This window comes from Melopsittacus undulatus, chromosome Z (assembly GCF_012275295.1).
Source record: "Melopsittacus undulatus isolate bMelUnd1 chromosome Z, bMelUnd1.mat.Z, whole genome shotgun sequence".
NCBI classification, from domain to species: domain Eukaryota; kingdom Metazoa; phylum Chordata; class Aves; order Psittaciformes; family Psittaculidae; genus Melopsittacus; species Melopsittacus undulatus.
The window spans coordinates 74,510,241-74,536,302 of NC_047557.1; the positions used below are offsets into that span (position 1 = coordinate 74,510,241).

A 26,062-nucleotide genomic window follows, 5' to 3' on the forward strand; every position below is an offset into this window, starting at 1 on the left:
CAGCTCTACTCTACTGCAGTGAGTAACAGCAAAAAAATCTTAATTTAACTGACTTTCCACACAAGCAACACTCAGTGCACGCTAATAAGGCTGTGCTGCTTTGATAACTAAACAAAGAAATGTACTGTTAGTTTCCTGTGATGCATGGGCAGAAATGAGATTACCTGGATCTTTTGGATTTGATTGAGATATAATATGATGGAAACTTGATGGAAAGATATAACATGATGGAAAGCTTGATGGAAACTGTATGACTGCAGTTCAGTACTGTCAGACTGGGACACAGTCTGAAAGCTACTATCAAACCTAATTTTTGTATTGTCATTTTAACAGGCTGTGCACAGATTTAAAATATGTGTTTTTAACTTCCTGGTTCTGTGAGTGTGTTTGGGAGCTGCTAGGTTTGGTGGCAAAGGAGGCTGCATCCTCCATTCATGTCTATGTACTCTGAGGTACACTCAGTGTCCAAGACTGATCCCACCATATTTCAAACCCAAGACCTCAGCAATGACCATTGCTAGCCCCTCCTTTCACCCCATACCTTTTTCAGGTCATGAAAGACCCAGAGCAGAAGTAAGGACCCACTATGTGTCTCCAGCCAGGAACGCCATTCAAACACAAAGCATATTAAGTTTCCTTTTTTTTTGTGAAATTTAGACGAGAAAATATTATCCATTTCTGTATGCAAAGAAATTGCGGGTAAAAGATACATGTAAAGTCAAAACTCTCTGTAAAACTCACTAGATATGATGGCAGCCTTGCTGACTCCACAAGGAGCTGGACATCTGTGTTTTGAATACAAGCATGCCACATCCAATACTGCCAGTGGCTGGCATCTAACACTGTTATGAAATACAGTTGGTCCATAATCTCTGTGGCCACATGCTTGTAAACAGTACTCCAAGCTGTCCATCTGTGCTGTGTCTGCATTGGAAAGTAATTCAACACAACAGGAGTGGTTCAGTAGGTTGGAGCAGTTACTTCTGAGTTTCCTGCCTCTGCAAACTGAGTTATAGAGCTTTTTTCATCAAACTCTGTATTAGTTTGGGCCCTGAAACAAAACTCCACACTATATTTCTGAAGGTGTCTGGAGGATTGAGGGCCAGTTCAGACTCCTATATCCCTTATCGCTGGGAGGCATTTGATGTCCACCTCAGTTTGAGCTTCCGATACAGATTCCTCCAATGAGAACCAAAATCATGCATGCCAAAACTCCACTCTAAAACAATGCAGAGAGCAAGAAGTGGGACGGTCAGAAGATAGGTACACTTCAAAACCACATACTTGCCTTCAATTAATTGCACTGATTTGTTTTTAATATACATGTGGCCATTTATAGTTGTGACCTTACTCCATGCACACACTATTTAAACTGTCATCTGAGTAAAGAAATCGTTATTTTTGTTATAGTCACAAATTTAGAAACACTTAGCTGGCAGATGCTTAAATTCAAGGGAAAACTAAGCAGGATAAAGGGAGCAGTTTAAGTATTTTTTCCACTAGAGACACGAAAAACATAAACACAAAAGTCAACATGATAGAAATTGCCTGAGCATGTAGGACACCCAGGAAGTGGCAAACCTTCAGTCAAAGGAGCAATGAATGTCACTCTCTGAGAACAGGAACTGTGAAATTACCTGTTATTACAGTTACTTCATTTTTCATTTTACTTCAGTATTATTATGAAGACATTTTTATAATCTACTGAGTTATTGACTTCTTCCTGTCTTCTTTCTCCCCTATTTTTTTGTGTTGCTTTTTTTTTTTTTTTTGGGGGGGGGGGAGGGTCAGAGGTGGGGGAAAGGTGGTTTTCTTGTTTATTTTATTTTAATTACTACTGAAAAATAAAAAATGCCAAGTCAGAAGCTGCAACAAAGAATGAAAGCCTACAAAATAAACAGCCTTGAAAGTCAGGAAAAAGCATAGTCACTGATGGGATGTGGACCAACACCATTTCTCTATCTTGTTTTTGAGCTGGAACCTCAAAATTCTGAAATCCAATCTTTTTCTACATAACAGAAATCCAGAAACTTTTCTTCTAGATATTAAAGAAATCATATTGAAACTAAGTAGAAAGCAACTGGCATCATGCAAGTACAGTAAACACCAGCATGGGAAGTGAAGAACTGAAACACCTTACAATATGCTTTTTTAGTAGAGTATAAACCCCAGACTGTCCTTTTTCACCTCGTATTGAGGCATATCAATTTGGTTTTGTTTTGTTTTTTTTTTTTTTTTTTTTGTTGTTTTTTTTTTTTTTTTGCTAGCCTTTAAAAGGAAATAAAAAAAAAAAAAGAAAAGAAAAAAAAAATCCATTAAATACCCACTGGACACACTTGAAAATTCGCTAGTGCATAATTCATTTTATGAGTCACATGTTAGGGCTGTTGTTATTAGTCATACAATTGGTTGCCTCTGGCACCTATTGAAGAAATAGATGGACTTTACATTTTACCCTGTTGTGGCTTTATGAATTGAGACATTCTCACATAAAAAGAGGACAGTACTCTACTCAAAAGAATTCTACCGAGAATTTCCTGTTTCCAGTCTGAGGCTTGACAAAGAAAAAAAAAGAAATCCTTTCCAAAGTTTTAATTTATTGTTAATATGTTGGGTTTATTTTAATTATACATTTAAATTTGTGGTTAATAATTATTGGGCAATATATAACAAAGGCAAACCCAGTGTGAAAGATCAGGAGCTAAAGAGTTGCTTTTTGTTGTCTTTTCTTTTGCTTGTTAAAGATTCTTTCAGGTCACCCCTGCTTTAAGGGGACCATCTGTATTCATGACACGGGAAGAGAAGTAATTATTTTTCACTAATCATTATTAATTAGTTTTCAGTAGTAATTCTTTTTCATGAGTTCATCTTGCCTTGCTCTTAAAATTAAACCTACTTGTTCGCTTGGATTTTTTGATTTGAAACCCAGAGAAATTTTGTCTCTTTGCATAGCAGATTACTTGGCACTGAAATTTTACTGCTCTGCACCATATTTGTTTAACCTTTGTACCTGCTTCTGAAAGAGAGAGAAAATGGCCAACAAATGTGTAATATTCAGTTTCTTAAAACCTTCAAGTAGAACAATCAGCTGTTGTTGTTAAACAGAAAGCTGATGGAACCCTCGGTGAACAAATGTAAGAAAGGCTAAATAGAATGGCAGCCTACTACTTCATTTAAAAGGCCTTTAGGTAAAAATCTAGACATTTCTGGTTTTGTGGTAACTCCACCAAATCTTAAATCCAGCCACTTCAAAACATAGAATCATAGAATAGTTAGGATTGGAAAGGATCTTATGGTCACCTAGTTCCAAGCCCCCTGCCGTGGGCAGGGACACCTCACACTAAACCATATTACCCAAGGCTTCATCCAACCTGGCCTTGAACACTGACAGGGATGGAGCATTCACTACCTCCTCGGGCAACCCATTCCAGTGTCTCACCACCCTTACAGTAAAAAATTTCTTCCTTATATCCAAACTAAACCTCTGCTGTTTATGTTTGAAACCATTACCCCTTGTCCTATCACTACAGTCCCTAATGAAGAGTCCCTCACCAACATCCCTATAGTCCCCCTTCAGATGCTGGAAGGCTGCTATGAGGTCTCCAAGCAGCCTTCTCTTCTCCACACTGAACAGCCCCACCTTTCTCAGCCTATCTTCATATGGGAGGTGCTCCAGTCCCCTGATCATCCTCATGGCCCTCCTCTGGACTTGTTCTAACAGTTCCATGTCCTTTTTGTGTTGAGGACACCAGAACTGCACACAATACTCTAAGTGAGGTCTCACAAGAGCAGAGTAGAGGGGCAGGATCACCTCCTTCAGCCTGCTGATTACGCTTCTTGTGATGCAGCCCAGAATACGGATGGCTTTCTGGGCTGTGAGCGCACACTGAAGCCAGCTGATGTTCATTTTCTCTTCACCCAACACCCACAAGTCCTTCTCCGCAGGGCTGCTCTAAATCTCTTCTCTGCCCAACCTGTAGCTGTGCCTGGGATTGCTCCAACCCAGGTGTAGGATCTTGCACTTGGCATGGTCAAATTCCATAAGGTTGGCGTCAGCCCACCTCACAAGTGTGTCAAGGTCCCTCTGGATGCCATTCCTTCCCTCTAGCGTATCAACAGAACCACACAGCTTGGTGTCATCAGCAAACTTGCTGAGGGCGCGCTCAATCCCACTGTCCATGTCAGCCACAAAGATGTTGAACAAGACCGATCCCAACACTGATGCCTGAGGGACACCACTCGCTACTGGTCTCCACCCGGACATTGAACCATTGACCACAACTCTTTGTATGCTGCCATCCAGACAGTTCTTTATCCACCGAGTGGTCCACCTATCAAATTGATGACACTCCAATTTAGAGACAAGGATGTCATGTGGGACAGTGTCGAACGTTTCGCACATATCCACATAGATGACGTCAACTGCTCTGCCCCTGTCCATCAGTTCCGTAGCCCCATCATAGAAGTCTGACAAATTGGTCAGGCAGGATTTCCCCTTAGTGAAGCTGTGCTGGCTGTCATCAAGCACCTTGTTGTTTTTCATGTGCCTTAGCATGCCTTCCAAGAGAATTTGCCCCAAGACAGTGCCTCTCTTTTGAACAGTGAGATGTCATTCAATGAGAGCTTCTACTATTAATGAAATCCTAATTATTGAGGGATTGCTTCTACAAAAGGCAGTTTTAATTTTATGCTTAATGTTGTAGAGTGAAATTGTTATTAGTTTTAAAACTGGTTTTACTAAATTGTTAGAAAATAAGTAGGTTTGTCTCAATCATTTATTCATGGTAATACGCATTTCCCTTATTTTGAGTTGCAAGTTTTTCTATGCTCTTTGTCATCTATTTTAAAATACACCTGATATATTGAAAACTTCTGTGAGATTATTATTTCTCAGTGAAGTGGTGCAGTGTAGGTTACTTTCAGGGTTAATTCCCTCCACAGATCAATAAAACAATGCAGAGATAGTTTAAATACAGAAACTGAAAAGCTAGCCCAGTGCTTTGAGTAACTAATACTTTGCTTGATAGTGGAAATCTTTCTCTTTGCACATTGCAAAGGTTGATTTTTCTTGGATTTTATTTTCTAAGGGCATAGGATTATATAAATAATTTCGTAATTTTCCTCATACATGAAACACTGTTCTGTGTCAAATTTCTAGTCTCGCATATACAGTGTAACACCAACCATGCAATAATAATAATAATAAAAAAGCTTTTCTTATTTATGCTTTACTTTATTTTAGAAGATGGCATAGAACACAAAGAAAAAAATTTTACTTGAATTTCTACTTCCAAAATGCTTCAAAGAAGCATAAAACAAAGACTTTGGAATACTGTTTTCTTAATTTTAATAGTAAATCATATTCACAGAGTAGGCTTTTTTTGTTGGTTTTCTGCTTCCCCCTCCCCCCCTTAGTCTTGTAATCACTGTGTTTACTATGGCAAAGTAAGTATTTTCATACTTTGATTTATTAGTTTCCTTTGTTGTGTTTTCTGGGACAGAAGTACAGGAATGACCAGTCAATAAGGAGAAATCATCATACTGAAAGAACAACATGATTTAATTGTTGTCAGTTCATGGGCATTAAAATTCAGTTACATTGTGAAATACAAGATAATGATAGAGAATATTAATTGACTGTATTGATAGAATATTTTCTCATGGACAGAAAATGGCACAGACTTTTATCCAGTTCTTAAGTTGCTTTTTAAAGTTTTTATCCAAGCACCTAGCTAGCTTAGTTGAAAATAAGAGAACATTCTGACATTTGATATTATAAAAGGAAATGGAGTCAGTAGCTGTAAGAATAAATATAATTCGTGTCTTTTTGTCAATTTGTTCCCATTTCTCAAGTAATCATACACTTTTTATGTTTTGCTTTTTTTTACCTGCTTACATTAGAACTATTTTTTTTCAAACAAACATATTTTCATCAAATTATCCAATTATCTGTATCTGTTACAATAATACATAATGTTGCATATCAATATACAGATCTAAATCTAACCTGATCCCAAGATAGACTACTGATCTCTTTGTAAGTAACATGATGAATGCAAATTCTCATACTGTGACTCCACTACATGAACATATGATTTTTAGAGAGCAGTATCTTCAATGCAAACTTACAGGCATAACTTGAACTGACAAAATTTGGCCATCTGTGATTGTACACCAGCTCAGTATCAATCTGGAGACCAAACCCCTTTGTTGCCTTATGGGCTCTTTGTGCTGCCAAGCTGGGAGCTCATGGACTGTCCCCATAGCTGAGGGATCACCTGGGCGGTGCAGAGCCTGCTCAGCTACCAACCCGGGGTAAGGGTGATGCACAAAGCAGGGGTGGGTTGGGGGGATGCTACACCTGGACTGTCACGATGGCAACCCAGCATATGGACACAGAAGGCATAAGCAAGCGCAAGCCTGAGATTGCTGTGATTTAGGACCTGACCAGCCATCTCCAGAGCGTTGCAAAGTTGGTGAAAGGCTGAATTCACCTTTCCCACAGTGCCTTTGGTCTAGCAGTGAGAGCACTTCAGCCAGCCCTACAAGTGGGTTGGATGTGTACTTTTTTTTTTTTTTTATGCAGGCAAAATATCATCCCCAGTCCTGCAAAAAAACCAAAAGGTGTATCTGGGTAGAACCCTGTGAAGGGTTTCCCTAGAGAGGTAAAAAACTAACATAAAATTTCATGAGGGTCTCTTCACCTCTGTGCAATTGGAAAACCATGCAGCCTCCTCCAGATCCAGCACATCTTCAGGGAGGATAGAGCCTAGAACCAGCCACATAAAAGGCTTCCCTCTTTACAGCAGCTCTGGATCCAGCTGGGGTAACAACTGGGATATTCCCTACATCTTTTCCCATCCCATAACCTGCCTGTCCAAGCTTCAGAAAAGACAATGAAACAATCTGAACCTTTTTTCCATGTTTCTGAAGTCTGGATGGGAGAATAAAATGTATTCTTCTTGGTCGTGGTCCAGTCTTGCATACCCCATTCTTTTCCCTGTATGCATATTTTCATTTTTTCTTTCCATTTCCATTTCTTTTTTCTCCTTGGGATTCAGAAAAAGTTCTGAATGCCCTGAGAAAATGTGTCAAATGAACACTGACTTAAAAAATTGCTGTTTGGTAAAGATTACATGGGTTTAAGGGTTTGCCCTGTAATAAGTCTCTATTTATAGCTAAGTGATAGAGTTTCATGAAAATTCAGATCCTGGTGGATTAAGAAAAGGGGAATGGGGGTTTGGCACCAAGATTTCTTCAACTGCACAATATAAGCAAATATCCATAGTGGATGCCAATATCCTCAGAAAGATGGAATTTTTCTTCTGAGCTTGATGGGAACGAACTCCAACAAAATACCCTGTATGCTATTGTCTCTTTTGACTACAATCCTACCATATATTGATTCTGGTTTATTAACAGAGTTTTAAAACAGGACCACAACCACTCCAAGAAAGAGATTTATTTACTCGCCCATGGGAAAATCACTACACCAAACCATTCATGAAAGTACAACAGTTGTGTCCTACTTGGATAAATACCACTAAATCTCACTGAGCTATGGAAACAGTGGGAAGCTATAAAACTTTGCAAAATACAAATATTGGTCCTCTGAAATCTTCGTAGTCAGCAAGCACAGAATAGGAAAAAGAGTTCTCCATTCTTAAGTGGTAGAATCAATACTGGACAGAGAACATCAAAACTGCCTAAAAGATTACTCAAGACCAAGATATTTTTAATCAGTGGCCTCTTTGTGTTTTGGATATCCAGCTTGAGACACCATAAGTGGAGAGAATTTTCAGAAAGCCTTGAGCACCTACTCTCTGAAAAACTGGTTGCATTAAGGTATCTGAAGATGAGCACCAAGAATCGCTGCATCCAAAATAAGTTTGCATCAGAAATCCAGATTCCCTCAAATTGGTATTTAGGGAGGACCCAGTGCTTTAGGCAGCTCTGAAAATCCTAGGCACCATGCACAGTGCATGTTTATCTCTGACACTGGCAGATAGAGGTAAACATCTTCCACCTAGACTGCTGCAGAGAAAAGAAGTATTTCAATAGGTTTTTTTTTTTTGTTATTTTTTTCCTGTTAACTCTACAGAGGATTAGCTAGATAACCCAGGGCTAGTGATACTATATTTTCATTGATAGTTTAAAATGCAGATATACTTTTAGATACAAATAAGATGTAAGGAAAAGAAGTGTGGTTTGGTTTTTTTTTTCTTTGAAACCTTAATAGCTGGTTTCAGATTTTATTTAATAATCTTATTCCAAGACCTCATAATTTTAATGGGTTTTTTCTAATTATTTCTTATAACGTATAAATAGGTGAGAATACTGAATATTGTAATGTTATTTTGTTAAGACAATAACATTTCAAAGGCTAATGTAAAATCAAGCTGCTAAAGTTTACATTTTCTCTGTCCAGCAGTTCTTTTATACGACTGCCCTGAGTAGATGCTATATGCTGCTTAGCAAATGGCCTTTAAGAGTTAAAAATAACTCAGTAAAGCTACTCAAAGGTAATGCAACACTTAGGCATCTTTAATAAGAGCTAAGACAAAACCAAAGTTTTCTCAATAGCTAATTATTGAGAATGTTAATGAAGTGCATGCCCTTCATTATCGATCTATACACAACAAAACCACAATAAAAATGTCCAGGACAACTAATTGATCTTGTTCCTATGTATAAGCTTAATTTTCAGAAAGGCAAGTTTTTAGATTTTAGAACTAGTCTTATTTTTTTGGACTGTTCTAGCTGCTTTTCTTAAATTCTGTGTTACTTCCATGCAAAACCAGTGAAAAAAAGTTATTTTCTAACCTATGCTATTGTGAGGGTTTTTGCAAAACCTCACTTATCCCCTTTAACAAAAAAGATTATCTTATTTCAAAATTCATGTTATAATTAATTTGCAATGTTTCTCAAACTGGTACAAATGTGTAAAATCTGTGCTTTTAAAAATTCTGCTTTGAGTAGCCTTACATTCCATAATTGTGCCCTAGCAATCATCAAGCTCTATTGCCTGCCCCATCCATGAAAAGTGTACTTTGTTGGGCTGATGTAGCTGAAAGAATCTGGCTCTAAAACTTCCTTACCTAGAACTTCCATTAAATTATATTAATTTTAAATATCTATGGAATGGTACTTTTACAAAAATACTAAAAAAACCCCAAAATAAAGCAAAAAATAATGGTTTGGGTTTATGAAAAAGACTCATATAGTAAGCAAAAAAGGTTTATCACAGTTTTGGTAACTTTCATGAGTTCATATTGAAAAGAAATTTTTCACATGTTCTTAATGAATTTAAGACATTTGTGCTCTAGGTATTTTCAATTGTATGCTCTGAAGCAGTAGACACCATATAGCCTGTGCTTTTTATCAGGGAAGCCTACAAAGCGAACGGCTGCTTCGTTAGGACTGCAGCGTTTCCTTGGCCTGGAGATGGGGTAGCGAACACTGCCATCAGCCAGCCAGCCAGCATCGCAACGATCATAACCCAAGAGCTTCCAGGCAGCAAAGATCTGGCCAACTTTGGCAATCTGAGCTCCATCCTTCAAACATGCCTGAACTGCTTCGTCATAGGTCAGCTTGGTTGGGTGAATTAGGTAGTAAAAACGACCTAGTAAGGGAAAGAAGAAAAAAGGATCATTAGGAATATGATCATGGATTGGTTCATAGAATCATGGAATGGTTTGGGTGGGAACCGTTGGAAGAGACTTTATAGGTCATTGAGTGCCAGTGCCCTGACACAGGCAAGGACACCTTCCAGTAGACCAGGTTGCTCCAAGCCCTGTCCGACCTGGCCTTGAACACTGCCAGGGATGGGGCAGCCACAGCTTCTCTGGGCAATCTGTGCCAGGGTCTCACCACCCTCACAGGGAAGAATTCCTATATTCATGATTAAGATGATGTGACAATATCACAATGGCTTTTGAGAAGAAATGGAGACGTTCTACTTCAGAATCATATCAAACAGTGGTTCATTTGTGACTGCACAATGTGGATGCTGCACAATTAAAAATATTTATTTTTATGGTATGTTCATAAATATCAGGCATAAAAATAAAACTGTGGCATAGAGATCACAGACTATTTGTACATAACAATAGTGTTATACTTATTTCTTCTGGCATAGCACAGTGTGGCATCCTCACCCTCAGTTGCATTCAGTGATAACTGAACTGTTGCAATGTGTTTTCATCCTCAGAGGCAGAAAATCAGGAAGACTGGGAGAGAGGAATGATGAAAGACACCTTGGGATTTAGAGGAGGGTCCCAGCTCTGCCTCTAACATTATGGTGTAAGAGGCTTTTACCAACATGATGTCAATGACAATCCAGTGAAACAACTGAGGAACACGACAAATTTCAGCCAAAGCAGATCTCATAAAGGTGTAGCTTACTGTCAAAGATGGGAAATCAGTCAAACATCCAAAGCAGTGCACTTCTACATGGTACTCACAGCATTAGCTGAAAACCCTTATGGGTTTTCCTCCCAGAAGCATGGCATACCAAGATCTGGCGTTTTATAGCATTTGGGTGAGGGGGGGCTGAAGATTTACTCTCTGACAAGGCAGTGGGTGACCTTGTTTCTGGTTAAGCACAAGCAGCATTTTCATTTACTTATTTATTTATCTTTAAGAAAGCCGAGATATTGCACAACTTCTTGGAAGCAGAGCTTGAGCCTGTGGTAGATCAAAACCATGCCTGTCATTAAATCTTCATTAGCAGTGTCAAAATCACTGGCAGCCATTGTGCAGCTCTGTTTCTCTTCAGGCATCAAAGGGTATATATATCCTCACTGTAAGACAGCACTGAATTGATACTGCTGCTAAGAAAAATGTGCCCCCCATCTCAAGGTAATAAAAACATATGGCAGCAAGTAAAACTTAAAAAGAAAGTCTCCCCTACTAATCCATAAGCAGCAACAATACTAACGTTAATTTAATTTACCAAGGAAATATAAATTCATTGTAAGCCTTTAATTCATTATTTATCACCACTGATTTGACAATTAACCAAGTGTGAGGTAGAAATGGATCAGAAAGGAACAGTGTTTATTTGAAGAAATAATAATTTCCAAATAAATTCACAACTTTTCAATCTGAGTGTGTTGTAAGAGGCAAGTTAGCTAAAAAACATGCGAATTTATTTATGTGGAAATCTTTCATTCCAGAGCACACTCTTTACCTCTTAATTAAGAAAGTAGTATAGAATAATATCCTTTTTTCTTCCTAATAAAAACCAGCAAACATGCAAACACAATTCTGCTCGTTTTCAGATTACTTTCTTGGTGAATAAAAAGTTATGAGCAGGATGAAGAGTTAGGTCAGCTTCGAAACCCTGCAAAGCCCACTTTTTGCTAAGCAAAGAAATGTCAATTCAGATGACAATGTAAAGATAATTGAATTAACTTAATGTAAAGGTTGGAAATTGTATACCATGATATGAACATTAAGGGGGAAAAAAAAAGGTATTGCAGCTGTGGTAGAGAAGAAATGTTTAAAATATCTCATTGGTGTCAGTGACAATTTCTACGGCATTTCTACAGAAAAACTGTTGAGAAGAGATAATCTTCCCTTTTGTAAGAAGCTTGCTTAACTCAATTTAAACAACTTGAAAGCATTTACAAGGTGTTGCTAAAGAGAAGTTTATCAAGTGGAAACCTGTTCCTACTATGTTTTTTAAGAGGTTCCCCCAGAGCAAACAGAATTTCATACTTACGGGAACAGGGATTTGGACTGATAGTGTGTAAACTTCATCTAGCTTATTAGTTGCTCTCCAAACCATATGTCAATTGAATGTAATTTCCTAGGGATTTGCAGTAAGGTCAGGCTTTTGACATATGACATCAATAATATAGTCTTATATACTGCCTCTTCCTCAAAGAGGGGAACTTTGATAGTAAACCCCACAGGGGTGCAATGTGTATCCAGAATGTCTGATTAAGTAAAATTCTGTTAATAATGTTGGTACAGATTTGCTGGTTGTCCCCTGATAATAGGTTAGAGGGCTTTCTAACTTTTCAATTTTAATTTAGTGGACAGAGGCATTAACTCTGTTTCTCTCATTAACATCCTGTAGTCAGGTTACTCCTACATAGGATAAGCGTGCTTGATTTGACTTTCTCACATACAAATCATGGGACAGAAGGTTTATGCAGACCTAATCAAAGCCCAGCTATAATAACTATTTTAAGTTTTGCATGTATAACAGAACAGCTTAAACAGGAAAACCTGAGCACTTTAATACTGTGTATCACTGTGACTGTGATATAAATACTGTATATCACTTTGTGATATAAATATATCATTGTGACTGTGGGTGTTTGAGTGCTGCACAACCCTTGGAGATTTTCCCAAGCTCAGCTCTAAATTGAGATGTTAATTAGTAAGCTTTTATATTGCAGCTGGGTGTGCTAGCCAGTGGACAACCTTTTTAAAGGCACAGAAAGTCGGTATCACCCCATTTGCTATTTTGTGTGTTAAGTGCTAATGCAGTGCTTTAGAAAGAGGGATCTTGGTGAAGTTCTCAGGAAGGATGCCTCCAGTTGCAGTCAGCCATGGAGTACCTAAGCCCTAACACTACTCCCAGTGGCTTATGGTTTGCTGGGATAACCTCTTGCCCAGATTCATGGCAAGATTTGGTGTTGTGCAGGGCAGCTGGGCAGCAAGCTGTGCTTGGTGTGTGGCAGCACATGCAGGAGAAATGCCAAGTTTGGGAATGACTTCTGCAACCCTGTGCTAAAAATGGTCACAGAAACCAGTTAAGTTGTTTTATTGTGCTCTAATCTGTGATTTCATATGACAGTAAGAGACATTCTCAGCAGCCAGCAGTGTATATCTGTGGCTTGTACAATGTGTATACCCTATCATCTGCTCAGCAGACTCAGCTCGGTCTATCATACATCCTGATCAAGCAAGTCCAGAGGAGACCACAGAGATGCTGTGAGGGCTGGAGCAGCTCTGCTCTGGAGACAGGCTGAGACAGCTGGGCTGGTTCAGCCTGGAGAAGAGAAGGGTCCTTAAGGGGAGACCTTAGAGCAGCTGCCAGTGCCTGAAGGAGCTACAGGAAACCTGGAGAGGGGCTTTGGACAAGGGCCTGTAGGGACAGGACAAGGGGGAATGGCTTTAACCTGACAGGGGAGAGATTGAGATGAGTCCTTAGGCAGAAGTTCTTTCTGTGAGGGTGGTGAGGCCCTGGCACAGGTTGCCCAGAGAAGCTGTGGCTGCCCCATCCCTGGCAGTGTTCAAGGCCAGGTTGGACGGCGTTTGAATCAACCTGGTCTAGTGGAAGGTGTCCATGCCTGTGGTGGGGGTGTGGAACTGGATGAACTTGAAGGCCTCTTCCAACACAAACCATTCGAGGACTCTGAGTACTAAATGGTTGAGCAAGCCCATTGCTTCTCAAAATTGAAGAACATATTAAAAATTTGTGCAAAGTGAGGTGCTTTCTGTTCATCATAGGGTCCTGATAAGCATTTTCATACCCAGTGATCACCTCAAATAAGCAGATTTTGAATTGCTACATTAAATATGTGGGAATATTTTTTTTTAATCCTTTTCCACAAGCCCTCACCCACCACCTGGTATCAGCAGTGATTCCAGTGACTCAGAAACAGTCACTTCTAAGAAAATATTAATAGAATCCTAGATTAGTTTGGGTTGGAAGGGACCTTAAAGCTCATCCAGTTTCAGCTCCCTGCCATGGGCAGGGACACCTTCCATTAGACCAGGTTGCTCCAAGCCCTGTTCAACCTGGCCTTGAGCACTGCCAGGGATGGGGCAGCCACAACTTCTCTGGGCACCCTGTGCCAGGGCCTCAGCACCCTCATAGGGAAGAACTTCTGCCTAAGACCTCATCTCAGTCTCCCCTCAGTCAGGTTAAAGCCATTCCCCCTGTTCTGTCCCTACAGGCACTTTGGGTGTCTTTATTTCTCTTTTTGGAACAATGGCTACACATTCCCACTGATTCTCAGAATTTTGTTCTGAAATGTTCAAATAAGCAGTCAACATGCATTAGAGATGACCTTCTAGATCCTTCTCCCACTTAAGTGGCTTGTGGTAGTTAACTTACCACACACATTGCTATAACAAGCAGGTGGTTCACTGCATTTTTAACATGATCCTTAAAATTTATTTTTTGTATCTTTAACTTGTTAACATGAGATTTTTACTTTATTCTGCTACAGCTGATAACAAATCAATTTTGTGCTGTGGTTCTGTGTTCAATGTATAGAACAAAATGCATGTTAATGAGCCGAAAGTGTGATACAAGTTCTATTTATATTTTTTCTTTTAAAATGTTTAATTATAGATAAACTGATAGATATGTTTAGATTAAGCTGTATTAACACTTTTCAGTGCAATAGATTTTTAAGATTTTCCTTACAGAATCTCACTGTTCTCTTTCAGAAGACCTTAGAAATTAAGCAAAGAATAAACACTCAGCTCTACTATTGTATATTCTTTGTGCTATTCCTCGGAGCTCTGTGGGGCAGACTGCAATAAAAAGATTCATCTGCATTTATTCCCCTAAATTGTAGAAGCCCAAATTGACTTTCTAGAGGGACTGTATGGAAGAGGAGCATCCCCATTTCTTGGGACAGGGCAGGGAGAGAAATCGCGGTGGTCTGCACTGAAGCTGGATTTGAACTCAATGGATTGATGACTACATTTTCATTTTTCACCTTAATTGCTGAAAGTAATTTTCCTGTTTTGTAGCTTTCTTCTTCAGGAAAAAAAAAAAAAAAACCAAACAAACAGTATTGTGTGGAATTTAGGAATTTAGGTAAAGAATTTTTGCTTTGACTGCTGAACTGTTTAAAATTAAGTCCTTTTTTTGTTATAATCTCCGATTTTGTCATGTATTTGAAAATTTCTTTCCCTCAAAAGTATCCAGTTAGCAGAAATTTAAACCTCATTACCCTCTGTCTTTACAGCGACTCCCACAGCTGACACTCTTTGAGATTACTTTGGGGGTTTTTTTGAGCTTGCATTATACTGGGGACCTTAGCGTTTTCCCAGCTCTCTTACATAAAGCTGAAGGCTTCTCTGTCTTACAGTTAGGATACTCCAGCAGTCACTGCCACCGCTGGAAATGCATGGAGTTCTAACCACTTCTCTTTTTCCTTGGCTCTTCCTGAACTGACAGAATCAATATTGGGTGTTGCAGAAATAGCTCTCTGCCTGTAGCCACTGTCTGGCAATTGCAGCCTCATGTCAAAATGGGTTATTATGAGCTTTTCCCTTTACAGTGAGAAAGTTAACATATGCTCTTAAGCACACATGAGCTATCTGTTAAGCTGAAAATAGGTAATTGGTATTTTTGGAGAGTGACTGGGTTTACTGTGGATATTAAGGTAAGCTTGGGACATGAAAAGTGGGGAACATAGCAGGGACATGTGAGGATAACATACCTTGGTGAGTTTCTGGTTAAGGAAATGGATGCTGAGAGAAGCAGAAGCCCAGATTTTCTGCTGACACCTTGAGAAAACACCGAGCTGTAAGGAACTAGACATGATGGTGCTTAGCTCTATATATCATCCAAATGCTGTGTAATGTTCTGTCTTGCAGGTCGGTTTAATAGACTCACCAAGGATGGCATTAATTTTTGTGCCCTTTGATTTCTCTACTGCCAGTAACCTTATCCTTTCCTCACCCTACCTCATTTCTCTTTCTCCTTCTATTCCTGTCTTTCTGTATCAATGCACAGACAATATTTACCTGTCAGAACATCTCTTTTTTTTTCTCAGATATTTGTTATTCTCTTTCATTAAGAGATATGAAGAACTGTCCAGCTGCTAGTGTGGAAAAGGGTGCCCATTAATGAGCAATAGTCAAAAACATTTACTCTGCAAACATTATAAATAGTGCAGCTAGCACATTTTAATTCTTTTTTCTTGCTTATTTTATTTCTCAAGATTATTTCTATAGTACAGACTAAATCTGCATATAAGAGGTGAGCTCATATAGGATTTCACCTTGGATAAATCAGGCAAGAAAATCATGAGCCAGCATTTCTCGGAATAATGCAGCATGACAAAAATAGCTACATTTTTGTTTCTGACTAGTCTAATCCAGTCTAATTTAATATTCTTGGTTTCAAGATACGGGGGGAGGAGGGGAGTTTGAGAATGTGGAGCAGACTTAGCACTAGAGCATATCTATCTTCCAAAGAAGGGCAATGGAGCTGGTGAAGGGCCTGGAGCACAGGTGCGATGAAGAACAGCTGAGCGACCTGGCGCATTTAGTCTGGAGAAGAGAAGGCTCAGGGGGGACCTTATCATTCTCTAAAACTACCTGAAAGGAGGATGGAGCCAGGAGGTAGGGTTGTTCTCTTTCCCAATTAACAAGTGGTAGGACAAGAAGAAAAGGCCTCAAGTTGAGCCAGGGGAGGTTTAGGTTGGATATTAAAAAAAAGGGTTGTCAAGCATTGGAACAGGCTGCCCAGGCCAGGGGTGAAGTCACTGTCCCTGGAGATATTTAAAAGATGTTTAGATGTGGTGCTTAGGGCCATGGTTTAGTGGTGGACTTGCCAGTGCTAGGTTCACTGCTGGACTTAATGATCTTAAAGGTCTTTTCCAACCTAAACAATTTTATGATTCTGAAAGTAAGGCTTGTGTTTATTTTTTGGTGTGCTGCAGGACAAAAATGCCTCATTGTGGATAAGCAATCTGTGCATAAACAAAAAAGTGCATGCTCTTTGGTCTGGGTGGGCTGCAAGCCAAACATGTGCAAGGTTGTGTAGGAATATCCACAAGTATGGTATTGTAGAGGATTGTAGAACTCTTTTGCACACGTTTACTTGCAGCATTCCTCTCATTCACAGCAATGTTTTCTAAACCCTTTTCAGCCACTAGATTAAACCTGAAATGACAGCAAGCTGATATCAAGTAATTTCATACCTAAACATCTACTAACAGCAAAAAACCTTGCAGTCACTAAAATAAAGTTTAGAGCAGACCAAGCTCAGAGCAAAAGTGAATATGTTTTAGCAGTGTACTAAGATTAGGGATCTAAATTATCAGGCATAAAAGCTAGAAATAGTTTTGCTGGTAAGGAAGTATTAATCATACTAGACGTGGTACTTGAGCAGGAGCTGGTTGACACAACAGCAAAAAAGTGGTGATCAGAATTTTGTGTTGGTGACAAAGTTGAGTTTGAACCATCATAATTATAATTGAATTCAACAGGAAAGCACAATTAATGAATCACAGGCTTCATCACTCTAACAGAAATAAACTGGGCATATATCAACACTAAAAGAGCACACATAAATTTTAATGGGGTGACAGCAGAGATATTAGAAACTCCTGCCAATACAAGTTCTGAGTTGTAAAAACCATCTACATGAATATGTGGCAAAGACAACTTTACTCTGGGCAAGAGCCCTAGTAAATTCAACAAGAAAATTTTCCAAGCCTAACATAAGCCTTGACAAATCAAATATGTCTTTGCTGCCATGGGAGTTTCTTTCCTAAGAACAGAAACAGTTTGCAAGTTAGGGGTGAAGAAGACTCTTACCATTGAAGTTTGAAGTAAAACAGAAGACATCATATCGGCTTTTATCTTTATCCCAGAACCCGTAATTCCTGACCCCAGGCACTGTGTTCTTCCCTCCGCAGGGCTCCCTGGGCTTGGTGATGGGGTACTGCACGGAGCCATCACTGAGCCAGCCCGCATTACACCAGTCCAGCCCTGACCTCCAGGCATCGTAGAGCTGGTCAAAGGAGGCGATAACAGAGTCTTGGTCCAGGCAGGCTAGCTGAGCCTCATGGAAGTTTAAGTTGTAACGACCCAGCCGTGGAGAGTAAGGGAATACAACGCCTGAAGTGATAAAAAATGGGAGAAACAGCATTTACAGTCATTGGAGCCTGAGAGCCCTTAAAGAGAGGCAGAACTGATTGAAATTTTGCAACTACAGGTTTTTCATTAGGAAATTCCAGTTTACAGTGATATGATCAATTTCTCATTAAAAAAATAAAATTAAAATTCAGCCTAGTTCTGTTCTTTGTGGGGTGGGATTTGGTGGTCCTCTGGCAGTCATTTGGAGAGAAGAAACTGTAGTACAGTGGCATATGAACTATGTCTTTTTATGCATAATTTTTTGGTTGGAATGTTTTGATTGACATGAAAAAGTGTTATTTTCTTTGCATGGACCCTTGAAAAGATTTCCTGAGAGGTTCCTGACAGTTGGTTTTTCATAGAATCATAGAATAGTTAGGATTGGAAAGGACCTCAAGATCATCTAGTTCCAACCCCCCCTGCCATGGGCAGGGACATCTCACACTAAACCGTATCACCCAAGGCTTCATCCAACCTGGTCTTGAACACTGACAGGGATGGAGCATTCACTACCTCCCCGGGCAACCCATTCCAGTACCTCACCACCCTAACAGGAAAGAATTTCTTCCTTATATCAAGTCTAAACCTCTGCTGTTTAAGTTTCAACCCATTACCCCTTGTCCTATCACTACAGTCCCTAATGAAGAGCCCCTCACCAGCATCCCTGTAGGCCCCCTTCAGATACTGGAAGGCTGCTCTGAGGTCTCCACGCAGCCTTCTCTTCTCCACACTGAACAGCCCCACCTTTCTCAGCCTGTCTTCACATGGGAGGTGGTCCAGTCCCCTGATCATCCTCATGGCCCTCCTCTGGACTTGTTCTAACAGCTCCATGTCCTTTTTGTGTTGAGGACACCAGAACTGCACACAATACTCTAAGTGAGGTCTCACAAGAGCAGAGTAGAGGGGCAGGATCACCTCCTTCAGCCTGCTGATTACGTTTCTTGTGATGCAGCCCAGAATACGGATGGCTTTCTGGGCTGTGAGCGCACACTGAAGCCGGCTCATGTTCATTTTCTCATCACCCAACACCCACAAGTCCTTCTCTGCAGGGCTGCTCTGAATCTCTTCTCTGCCCAACCTGTAGCTGTGCCTGGGATTGCTCCAACCCAGGTGTAGGACCTTGTACTTGGCATGGTTAAACTTCATGAGGTTGGCATCAGCCCACCTCACAAGCGTGTCAAGGTCCCTCTGAATGGTATTCCTTCCCTCTAGCGTATCAACAGAACCACACAGCTTGGTGTCATCTGCAAACTTGCTGAGGGCACACTCAATTCCATTGTCCATGTCAGCGACAAAAATATTAAACAAGACCAGTCCCAGCACCAATCCCTGAGGCACACCACTCGTTACTGATCTCCAGCCAGACATTGAACCATTGACCACAACTCTTTGAGTGCGACCATCCAGCCAGTTCTTTATCCACCGAGTGGTCCACCTATCAAATTGATGACACTCCAATTTAGAGACAAGGATGTCATGTGGGACAGTGTCGAAGGCTTTGCACAAGTCCAGGTGGATGAAGTCAACTGCTCCACCTCTGTCCATCACTTTTGTAGTTTGCTTGGTTTTATTTTATGCCACAGTATGCTAGGAACAAGAAGATACTTCATACATTTTTTAATAACAACATTTCAAGGGTACACTGGTAGAAGGCATAATTATAGTGTCCTGAGGAATAAAATCAGTGAAGCTGTATATGGTTTTGGGAAGACCTTTCTGCTATTTTCCAGCTGGTATTTGGCAGTTTGTCACCACTCAAGCAGGGAGAGCTCCTCATAGAGACCATCAGGGAACATAGTTCTTTGAGTATAAGACATGTTTCCCCACTTGCAGATGGTGAGCAATGTAGCACACAGCATGCAGCAAAGAATGCCCTAGTAAGAAGTCATGTGAGACAGCACCTTTGCTCACTGCCCCCATGGCTACCAAGAGCACTGCTGGCTTAAGCAAAGGACACTTGCTGGATAGCCACTGTGCAATGAGTATGGACCTGACAAATACTTCCTTCCACCCCTGAGGACCAGCCATAGGCAAGCCCAAAGCCCTGTTTGTTGCTCATCAGTAGTGAACCATTGCAGACAGATGTGGCAGAGACATCTTATCTGAGATGTCCTCTCTCTGAGAGGACATCTAAGTGGAGATGGAAAATCTGGGAACACGTTCAGAATTGTTTCAGCAGCAATACTGAATCAAAGTCATTGCTCTTGTCTGACATATTTTTCCACAGTATACTTTCTGCTTGCTTTAAGAAGATCTGTAGTTAAAGATCACTTGAAAATGCTGAAGAGCAACCTCCCCATCTGGGTTCTGATAGAAGAGAGAAACTGGAAATAAAAGTTTAGATAAGACCACCCTGATATTTGGCAGGGTTTAGAAACTTAACCCAGATCTAAATTTTACAGTTGGCTTTAACCCAGTCTCATAAGCTGAAATACAACAGAATCAGAGAAAATCGATCTCAGAATGTTTATTCTCAAGCATCTCTGTGGAACAAAGTGCTGTAGGATGCAGAGGGACTGAAGATAAAATAACACATGAGATGAGCCCAAAACTTTACACTGGTATAAATATTGACCTTTCTTTTTACTTTTTCCCTGCTGTTGAATTCTCCCACCTGTAACAAGTTCCTTGCCTTCAGGGCGATGTAGCATAGGAGACAGATATTACATTATGGTCATGCAAGAGTGTTGCCATGCAATTAAGCCATTCTTCTTTCCAAATATTTAAACCCATTTTGGTGTCTATACCACTGTTACCTTAACATCCCCTTTCCTTCCCTTTTCTCCCTCACTCCTCTGTTGTCCAGGAAGTGTTATTTTTGTTAAACAAATTTTTGTTATTACTAATCTTCAGTAACTTGGTCCAGGAAAATAAAGCATACAAATGTAAACTTGGCAGGGTAATAATAAACAGTATTTTGTTCTCCTCTGGCAATTAACTAGAGTTTCTGCTGAGGATCTTTTGTAAATCCTTTGTTAAAGGGCTTTTTGAGTTATTAGCTGTGCTGAACTATAAAGCATGAATGTAATGTAATACAACATGTGCTGTTAACTGTAATTCATAAAGAAGCTGTAGATGTTTCATATCTTTCTGAATTCTTGTTTTTCCTTCCTCCTCCTAATTTCTTTTATAAAAAATTATTCATTCCCCTTCAGTGATACTGGATACAAATACCACTGGCTATACTAAACATGTAGCAAATGTCAGAGGGGTCCAAGCATTATTACTTTATTAGAAATCCATTACTTATTATTTTTTCCAGAACCACTTCCCCTGACAACCAACTCCTTGTCCAGTACATGTGTCTGATTTGCAAACACATGGAAAAAAAAATACTAAAATCATCAGAGATTAATATTTTTAGTCAAGATCTAAACTTACATACTTCTATGATTCAAAGAAATTTGAGTCCTTAAGGTTTCCACAATAGCTTTTTAAAAGGGGTGAAATATGCATGAAAATTTGTTACAAATCTATTTGAATTTGACACTTTGGTACATAATGTTTTAATAACATATATATGGCTGTAATGTTGGCTTTCAGTTATACTGAAGTAGACTGCATGGAAGCTGATTTTTGTTTGAGGTCACCTGCAGTACAAGCCTGCAACTGATTAACGTTAATTTGACCCTATAGATGGGGGTGGCCATTGATGATTCTATAGAGCAAAATTGACTGGGTATGTGTTTTGTGCAGCCTTGTATTACCTTTCCTCTTTGTTAATTTATTTTTTCTTTCTTTATTTCCATATCAAATCTAGCTGAAATTCATAGTTAGATCTTACTATTGATCTTCCTTTTGTTACAGTTTAGCAATGCTGAACTTTGGTTAATTGCAAAGCATCTTCTTCAGTCTTGGATTTTATAACCCATCAAAGGATAATCCATCCCATCTGTTTTTGAACAGGCAAAAGCTGTCCTGAGGCTTGTTACTGTTCCTGAACTACCAACTGAACCCAAACTCCTGAATACAACCCTGTGTTTTACCACTTCCAGACAAAACACCCATTTCTAAACATTAGCAAATTCAGGATAAAAAATGGAGAAAGATAAAATCTCCTAGCCTCAGGTGGTTAGAATCAAATTAGTTTGTGGGAAGACTGAGCTGAGGAGTCTTAACTTGACCTTCGTGATTCAGCTCCCTACCCTAAGGAAGCAGCTAAGCCACCTCTGGAGCCTGAATAGGGAATATTAATTTACCATATAGACTTGTCGGTGTTTCTCCTCTCCCAAACACACAGTTCTCTGAAATAAGTCCTGCCCCTGGGGAAGGACCTCCTTTCCTCCCATCGAGAGAGGAAGAACCTGAGACACATCAATTCAGTGGAGAATAAATCTGTTAGTGGAAGAGGAAGGCTAGATGAGGTTTGCTGCATGCATCTGTGACAATGCAATCACAGTCCAGAAAATTACTTTTGCAATGGAAATTAGGATTTCAACCAATTAAGAACATAAGAACTGGATGTATAACATATCCTCCCCATACTCACACCTGTACTTCCATATGCTTTACATTCAATTCCACAAACATACAGCTTTGCTTCAGTCACTGTGTTTTTTAGGGAATGCAAAAGAGATGATATCTGTGTGTCTTCTATAAGCTATTTCAGACCTTATATGCAGGTAATCCCTACAATTCAGTGTAAGGTCTTTGCAATTGCTCAGTAGCTACAGACACATTGTCAGTGCAAGAAGCTGTAATAGTTACCCAGTACAACAAGGTGAGGAAATGAGCTTAGAAAGCCCAACTACTGTAGCAATTTATGGGTGTCTATTAAGCCAGCACCATATACAATTAGCAGTTTTAAGAGTATTTACACTTTGAAAAAATAACACAAATTTTTGTTGACACACATGGGAAAAATAAAAAAAAAAAAAGGTATTTCACAGCCAGGGTAAAGAAATGAGCTTCCTTGAGTTCTAGCCCAAACAGAAAAGTATGTTTTCTTGTAGCCAGTGTAAACACAGGGTAACAGTAGGGCTTGGTATATGCTATACTGTAGGGTACAGTTTTATGCTGGCAGGTTCGTACACTTGCTTGCAAAGTTTTCCATGCTGGGTTTCTGAAATTTTGTAAAAAGTGGTAAGTCCCTCATTTTCCTTGAGACACCATCTCCATTGCTCTGTTTGCCAGGACTGACCATACACCCACAAGGTGGGCCACTAGCTGTTGGTAGGTATCAATCTCCCTGAAAACAAAACTGAAGCTTGAGATAGTGTCCCTCCAGCCTGCAGATCCCACAACCAAGCTGTCAGTGTGGCTGCTTACTTCTGACAAGCATGGGCATATGAACTAGGCTCACACTGCACTGGTATGCAGGAATTTGTATTTTACAGCCTTTATCAAAATTTGAAAACTGTTATGTTTTCTTGCTCTCTTTAGGGTAACTAGAACTAATTTTAGCATTTGATTTTTTCTCATAATTTCCAGGTAATTTTTGTTCCTATTTTTTCTGAACTTTTTACTTCACCTGAATCTTTCAGGTATCATTTCTCATAGCATTTGCAAACACATTTGTGACTGCAAAACCCTGTTACTCTTTCATAGAAGGAATTACATTGCTCTGTCATTACTTACTCTTGAAAAACTCCTGTTGTTTGTCACAAGACTTTCTGTAGCCTTCAAAGGATCTGCTAATACTCTTTCATTATCCTATAAAATCAGTTTTATAGTAGACAGTACAACACATTGTCATACAAAGGGTATTTAAAATGGCTTTTCGTGTATGAATGTAACATAAATACACAGAAGAAACAAATATGAGATAACAATATCAGGCTGAATCATATTTCTCCAGCTTTTGAGACCATACAGTTGGTTTCAGCTGGTTGGTTTCAACCAATTCATGCTGATTTCAACCACAAATTCATCATTTCTTATGTCTAGCCTAAGGCAAGTGACTAGATTAGAAAATTATCACTGTAACAATTTGGAAGAATTTGCTTATATGAAGCTTGTAGATTTGTTTGATCTATTTTGAGCTACAAAGTCTGTTTTTGAAAGAGGTGCCTGTTATTTTTCTATCTCGGACATAAAAGCTAACATACCTCTAAGCGAGATCATAAAACCTGATGAGATTTTTGGTTCATGTGGAGCCTCTCAAAGAGTTAGCTTCTATCTAGAATCAGCTTTCTACAGAGATTTTTAGTGGCTTTATGTAGACCTGCATATTCCTAGTACTGTAAAAAGTAATTATTTAATAGCCAGTATTGCAAAATTTATGAGTTCAGTTATAGTCTCTCCCTGAAGACTGAAACTATTACAAAAAATTCTAATAGAGTAAAAACTGCTTTGGGCAGTTTAGCCTTGTTCCATTTTCTTTGCCCATGAATCTTATGAAGGAATAGTACACAAAATCTGTGCCTGAGCAGCATACCCAAGCTGAAACCTTTACATGCTGGGAAGTTGAAGTACAAAGACATGATCTAGTGAGATTTATTACAGTGCCTAGTGTTCATGAGAAAGAAAAATAGTAAAGCACTAATGTAAAGAAAATTCAATATAAGCTGACAATTCCTTCTTTGCTTATGACTTGGGCAACAATATCTATCTGCATATGAGGCCTTTAATTTGTTAAGGCTTTGACTTTCAGAACATTTGACAGAGTGTAAAACTTATGATCCATACTTTATGTGCAGGAGGAGAGTAAGGCCAGTTCAGTAAGAAAATGGTTTGGTGACAAAGGCATCATGAAAAGTGTCCTGCTCTATGCAATAATTACAATTTGCAGCCACTATGCCCAGCACAGCCTTCCTGCCCTTAGACTTTGTACTTGAGCTGGCCAACAGGATGGTAATCATGGCATGATCAAATAGTTCTTCAAGCTGGTGGCTGCAAAATACTGTAGTGAATCCTACTCCTGAGCTGTAGCTACTCAACAGCATTATCTCGTTAGTGTAGGGGGGAAATGGTGTGATTCTGCATTGAATAATAGTGAAGAAAACATACCAAAAACATGAAAGACATGCAATAAACAGACTGAATCTAATTCCTCTGTTTTTTCTAAGCTAAAAGTATGAAATTACTATAAACAATTTATTTAATGACAATCTCAGGGAAGTATTTGAGCCTAATAAGAAAAAAACACTCCCACATTTGAAGAAGAAAAAAGGTTCACTGAGGTAAAGGTCAACTATTTTCCTATTGATAAATTAACATGCTTTCACGGAGCCAAAGCTATACTGTTTGTACAGTGAGCTCACATCAGAGTCATCAGCTGTTTTGCACTGCTAATGGGCATTCCTTGGTATAAATGGTTTTGTCTTGCTGCTAATTAACATCCTTAGGGCTGCCGTCTCAGGACATCAGGCTATTGATGCAAATCCTTCCCACTGTGAGATAAACCTTATTGTTTATAACAGATGTAGAATGTTGGAATGGGATGATATATTTTTATTTATTTCCATAGATAATATTTTTTTTTGGTCTATTCCTTATTGCTCAAATACATGAAACAGTAAAGCCAGCACTACATAAAGCTGCAGATGAGATGAAAAAATAAGCACAGTGGCATGTAAATATAGGAAAATATCAGCTATTAATGTCCATTGTAAATAAGCGCATTTTAATCATTATCACTTCAGAAGGAAACTTCATTGTAACTTAGATCCAGAATAACTGGATTTAATTGTCAAAAGCAGGTTTGACACTGACATACTCAGCAGTCTTATCTGACGGTTACATTTTACAGAGTGATTTTACAAATTAAATTTTCCTGTCAGTTTAGGATACATCACCCTATAGCATCAGAAATGAACAGCCTCACACCTGCTCCATGTCTGATCGAAATAACTAAAAAAGAATTGTTTCTTATGTTAGCCAGACAGTAGTTAAAATATATAACTGTCTGTTGAGGAGAGATTGGAACATACTTGGTTGAAGAAATATGGTTCCTCCTATCCTTATGAATTTCCTGATATTGGAGGTGGGGAAAAACAGGAAGGAGTGGAGTTTTTGGACAGGATTGGCTGGAGTTGACATACGTTGTTTAGTCAAGGCACAACAGTAAGCTAGAGAGGATACTGTGTACCAGGAGGTGGTACCCAAACCTTGTATCCAATGGTCTGGTGCTGTATCATGAAACAGTCACAGTAAAAAAGGTATAAAATCTCACTTTTTTTCAGTTGTCTTACTGTCTGCACTACAGGAAAGATTTCTCAGTGCTTTTTTACTCCTGTATTAATCAAATATTGTCTTTCAAATGTGGATCTCTGCA

At 39.3% G+C, this 26,062-nt stretch overlaps 1 protein-coding gene across 2 annotated transcripts in view; it reads right to left on the minus strand.

The window, feature by feature from the left end:
- Positions 1–8,840: 8,840 nt before the first annotated feature.
- The window catches only part of HAPLN1 (hyaluronan and proteoglycan link protein 1), a 64,330-nt gene continuing 47,108 nt past the window's right edge, over positions 8,841–26,062 (minus strand). The window contains exons 4-5 of one of the 2 annotated variants that reach the window (XM_005143771.1): positions 17,527–17,829; positions 8,841–9,622 (exon numbers count right to left, since the gene is read on the minus strand). In XM_005143771.1, coding sequence (XP_005143828.1) covers positions 9,333–9,622; positions 17,527–17,829 — 593 coding nt within the window. In that variant the 3' untranslated portion in view covers positions 8,841–9,332. The remainder of the gene's footprint in view (positions 9,623–17,526; positions 17,830–26,062) is intronic. The other variant, XM_005143772.2, reaches the window with a different exon arrangement.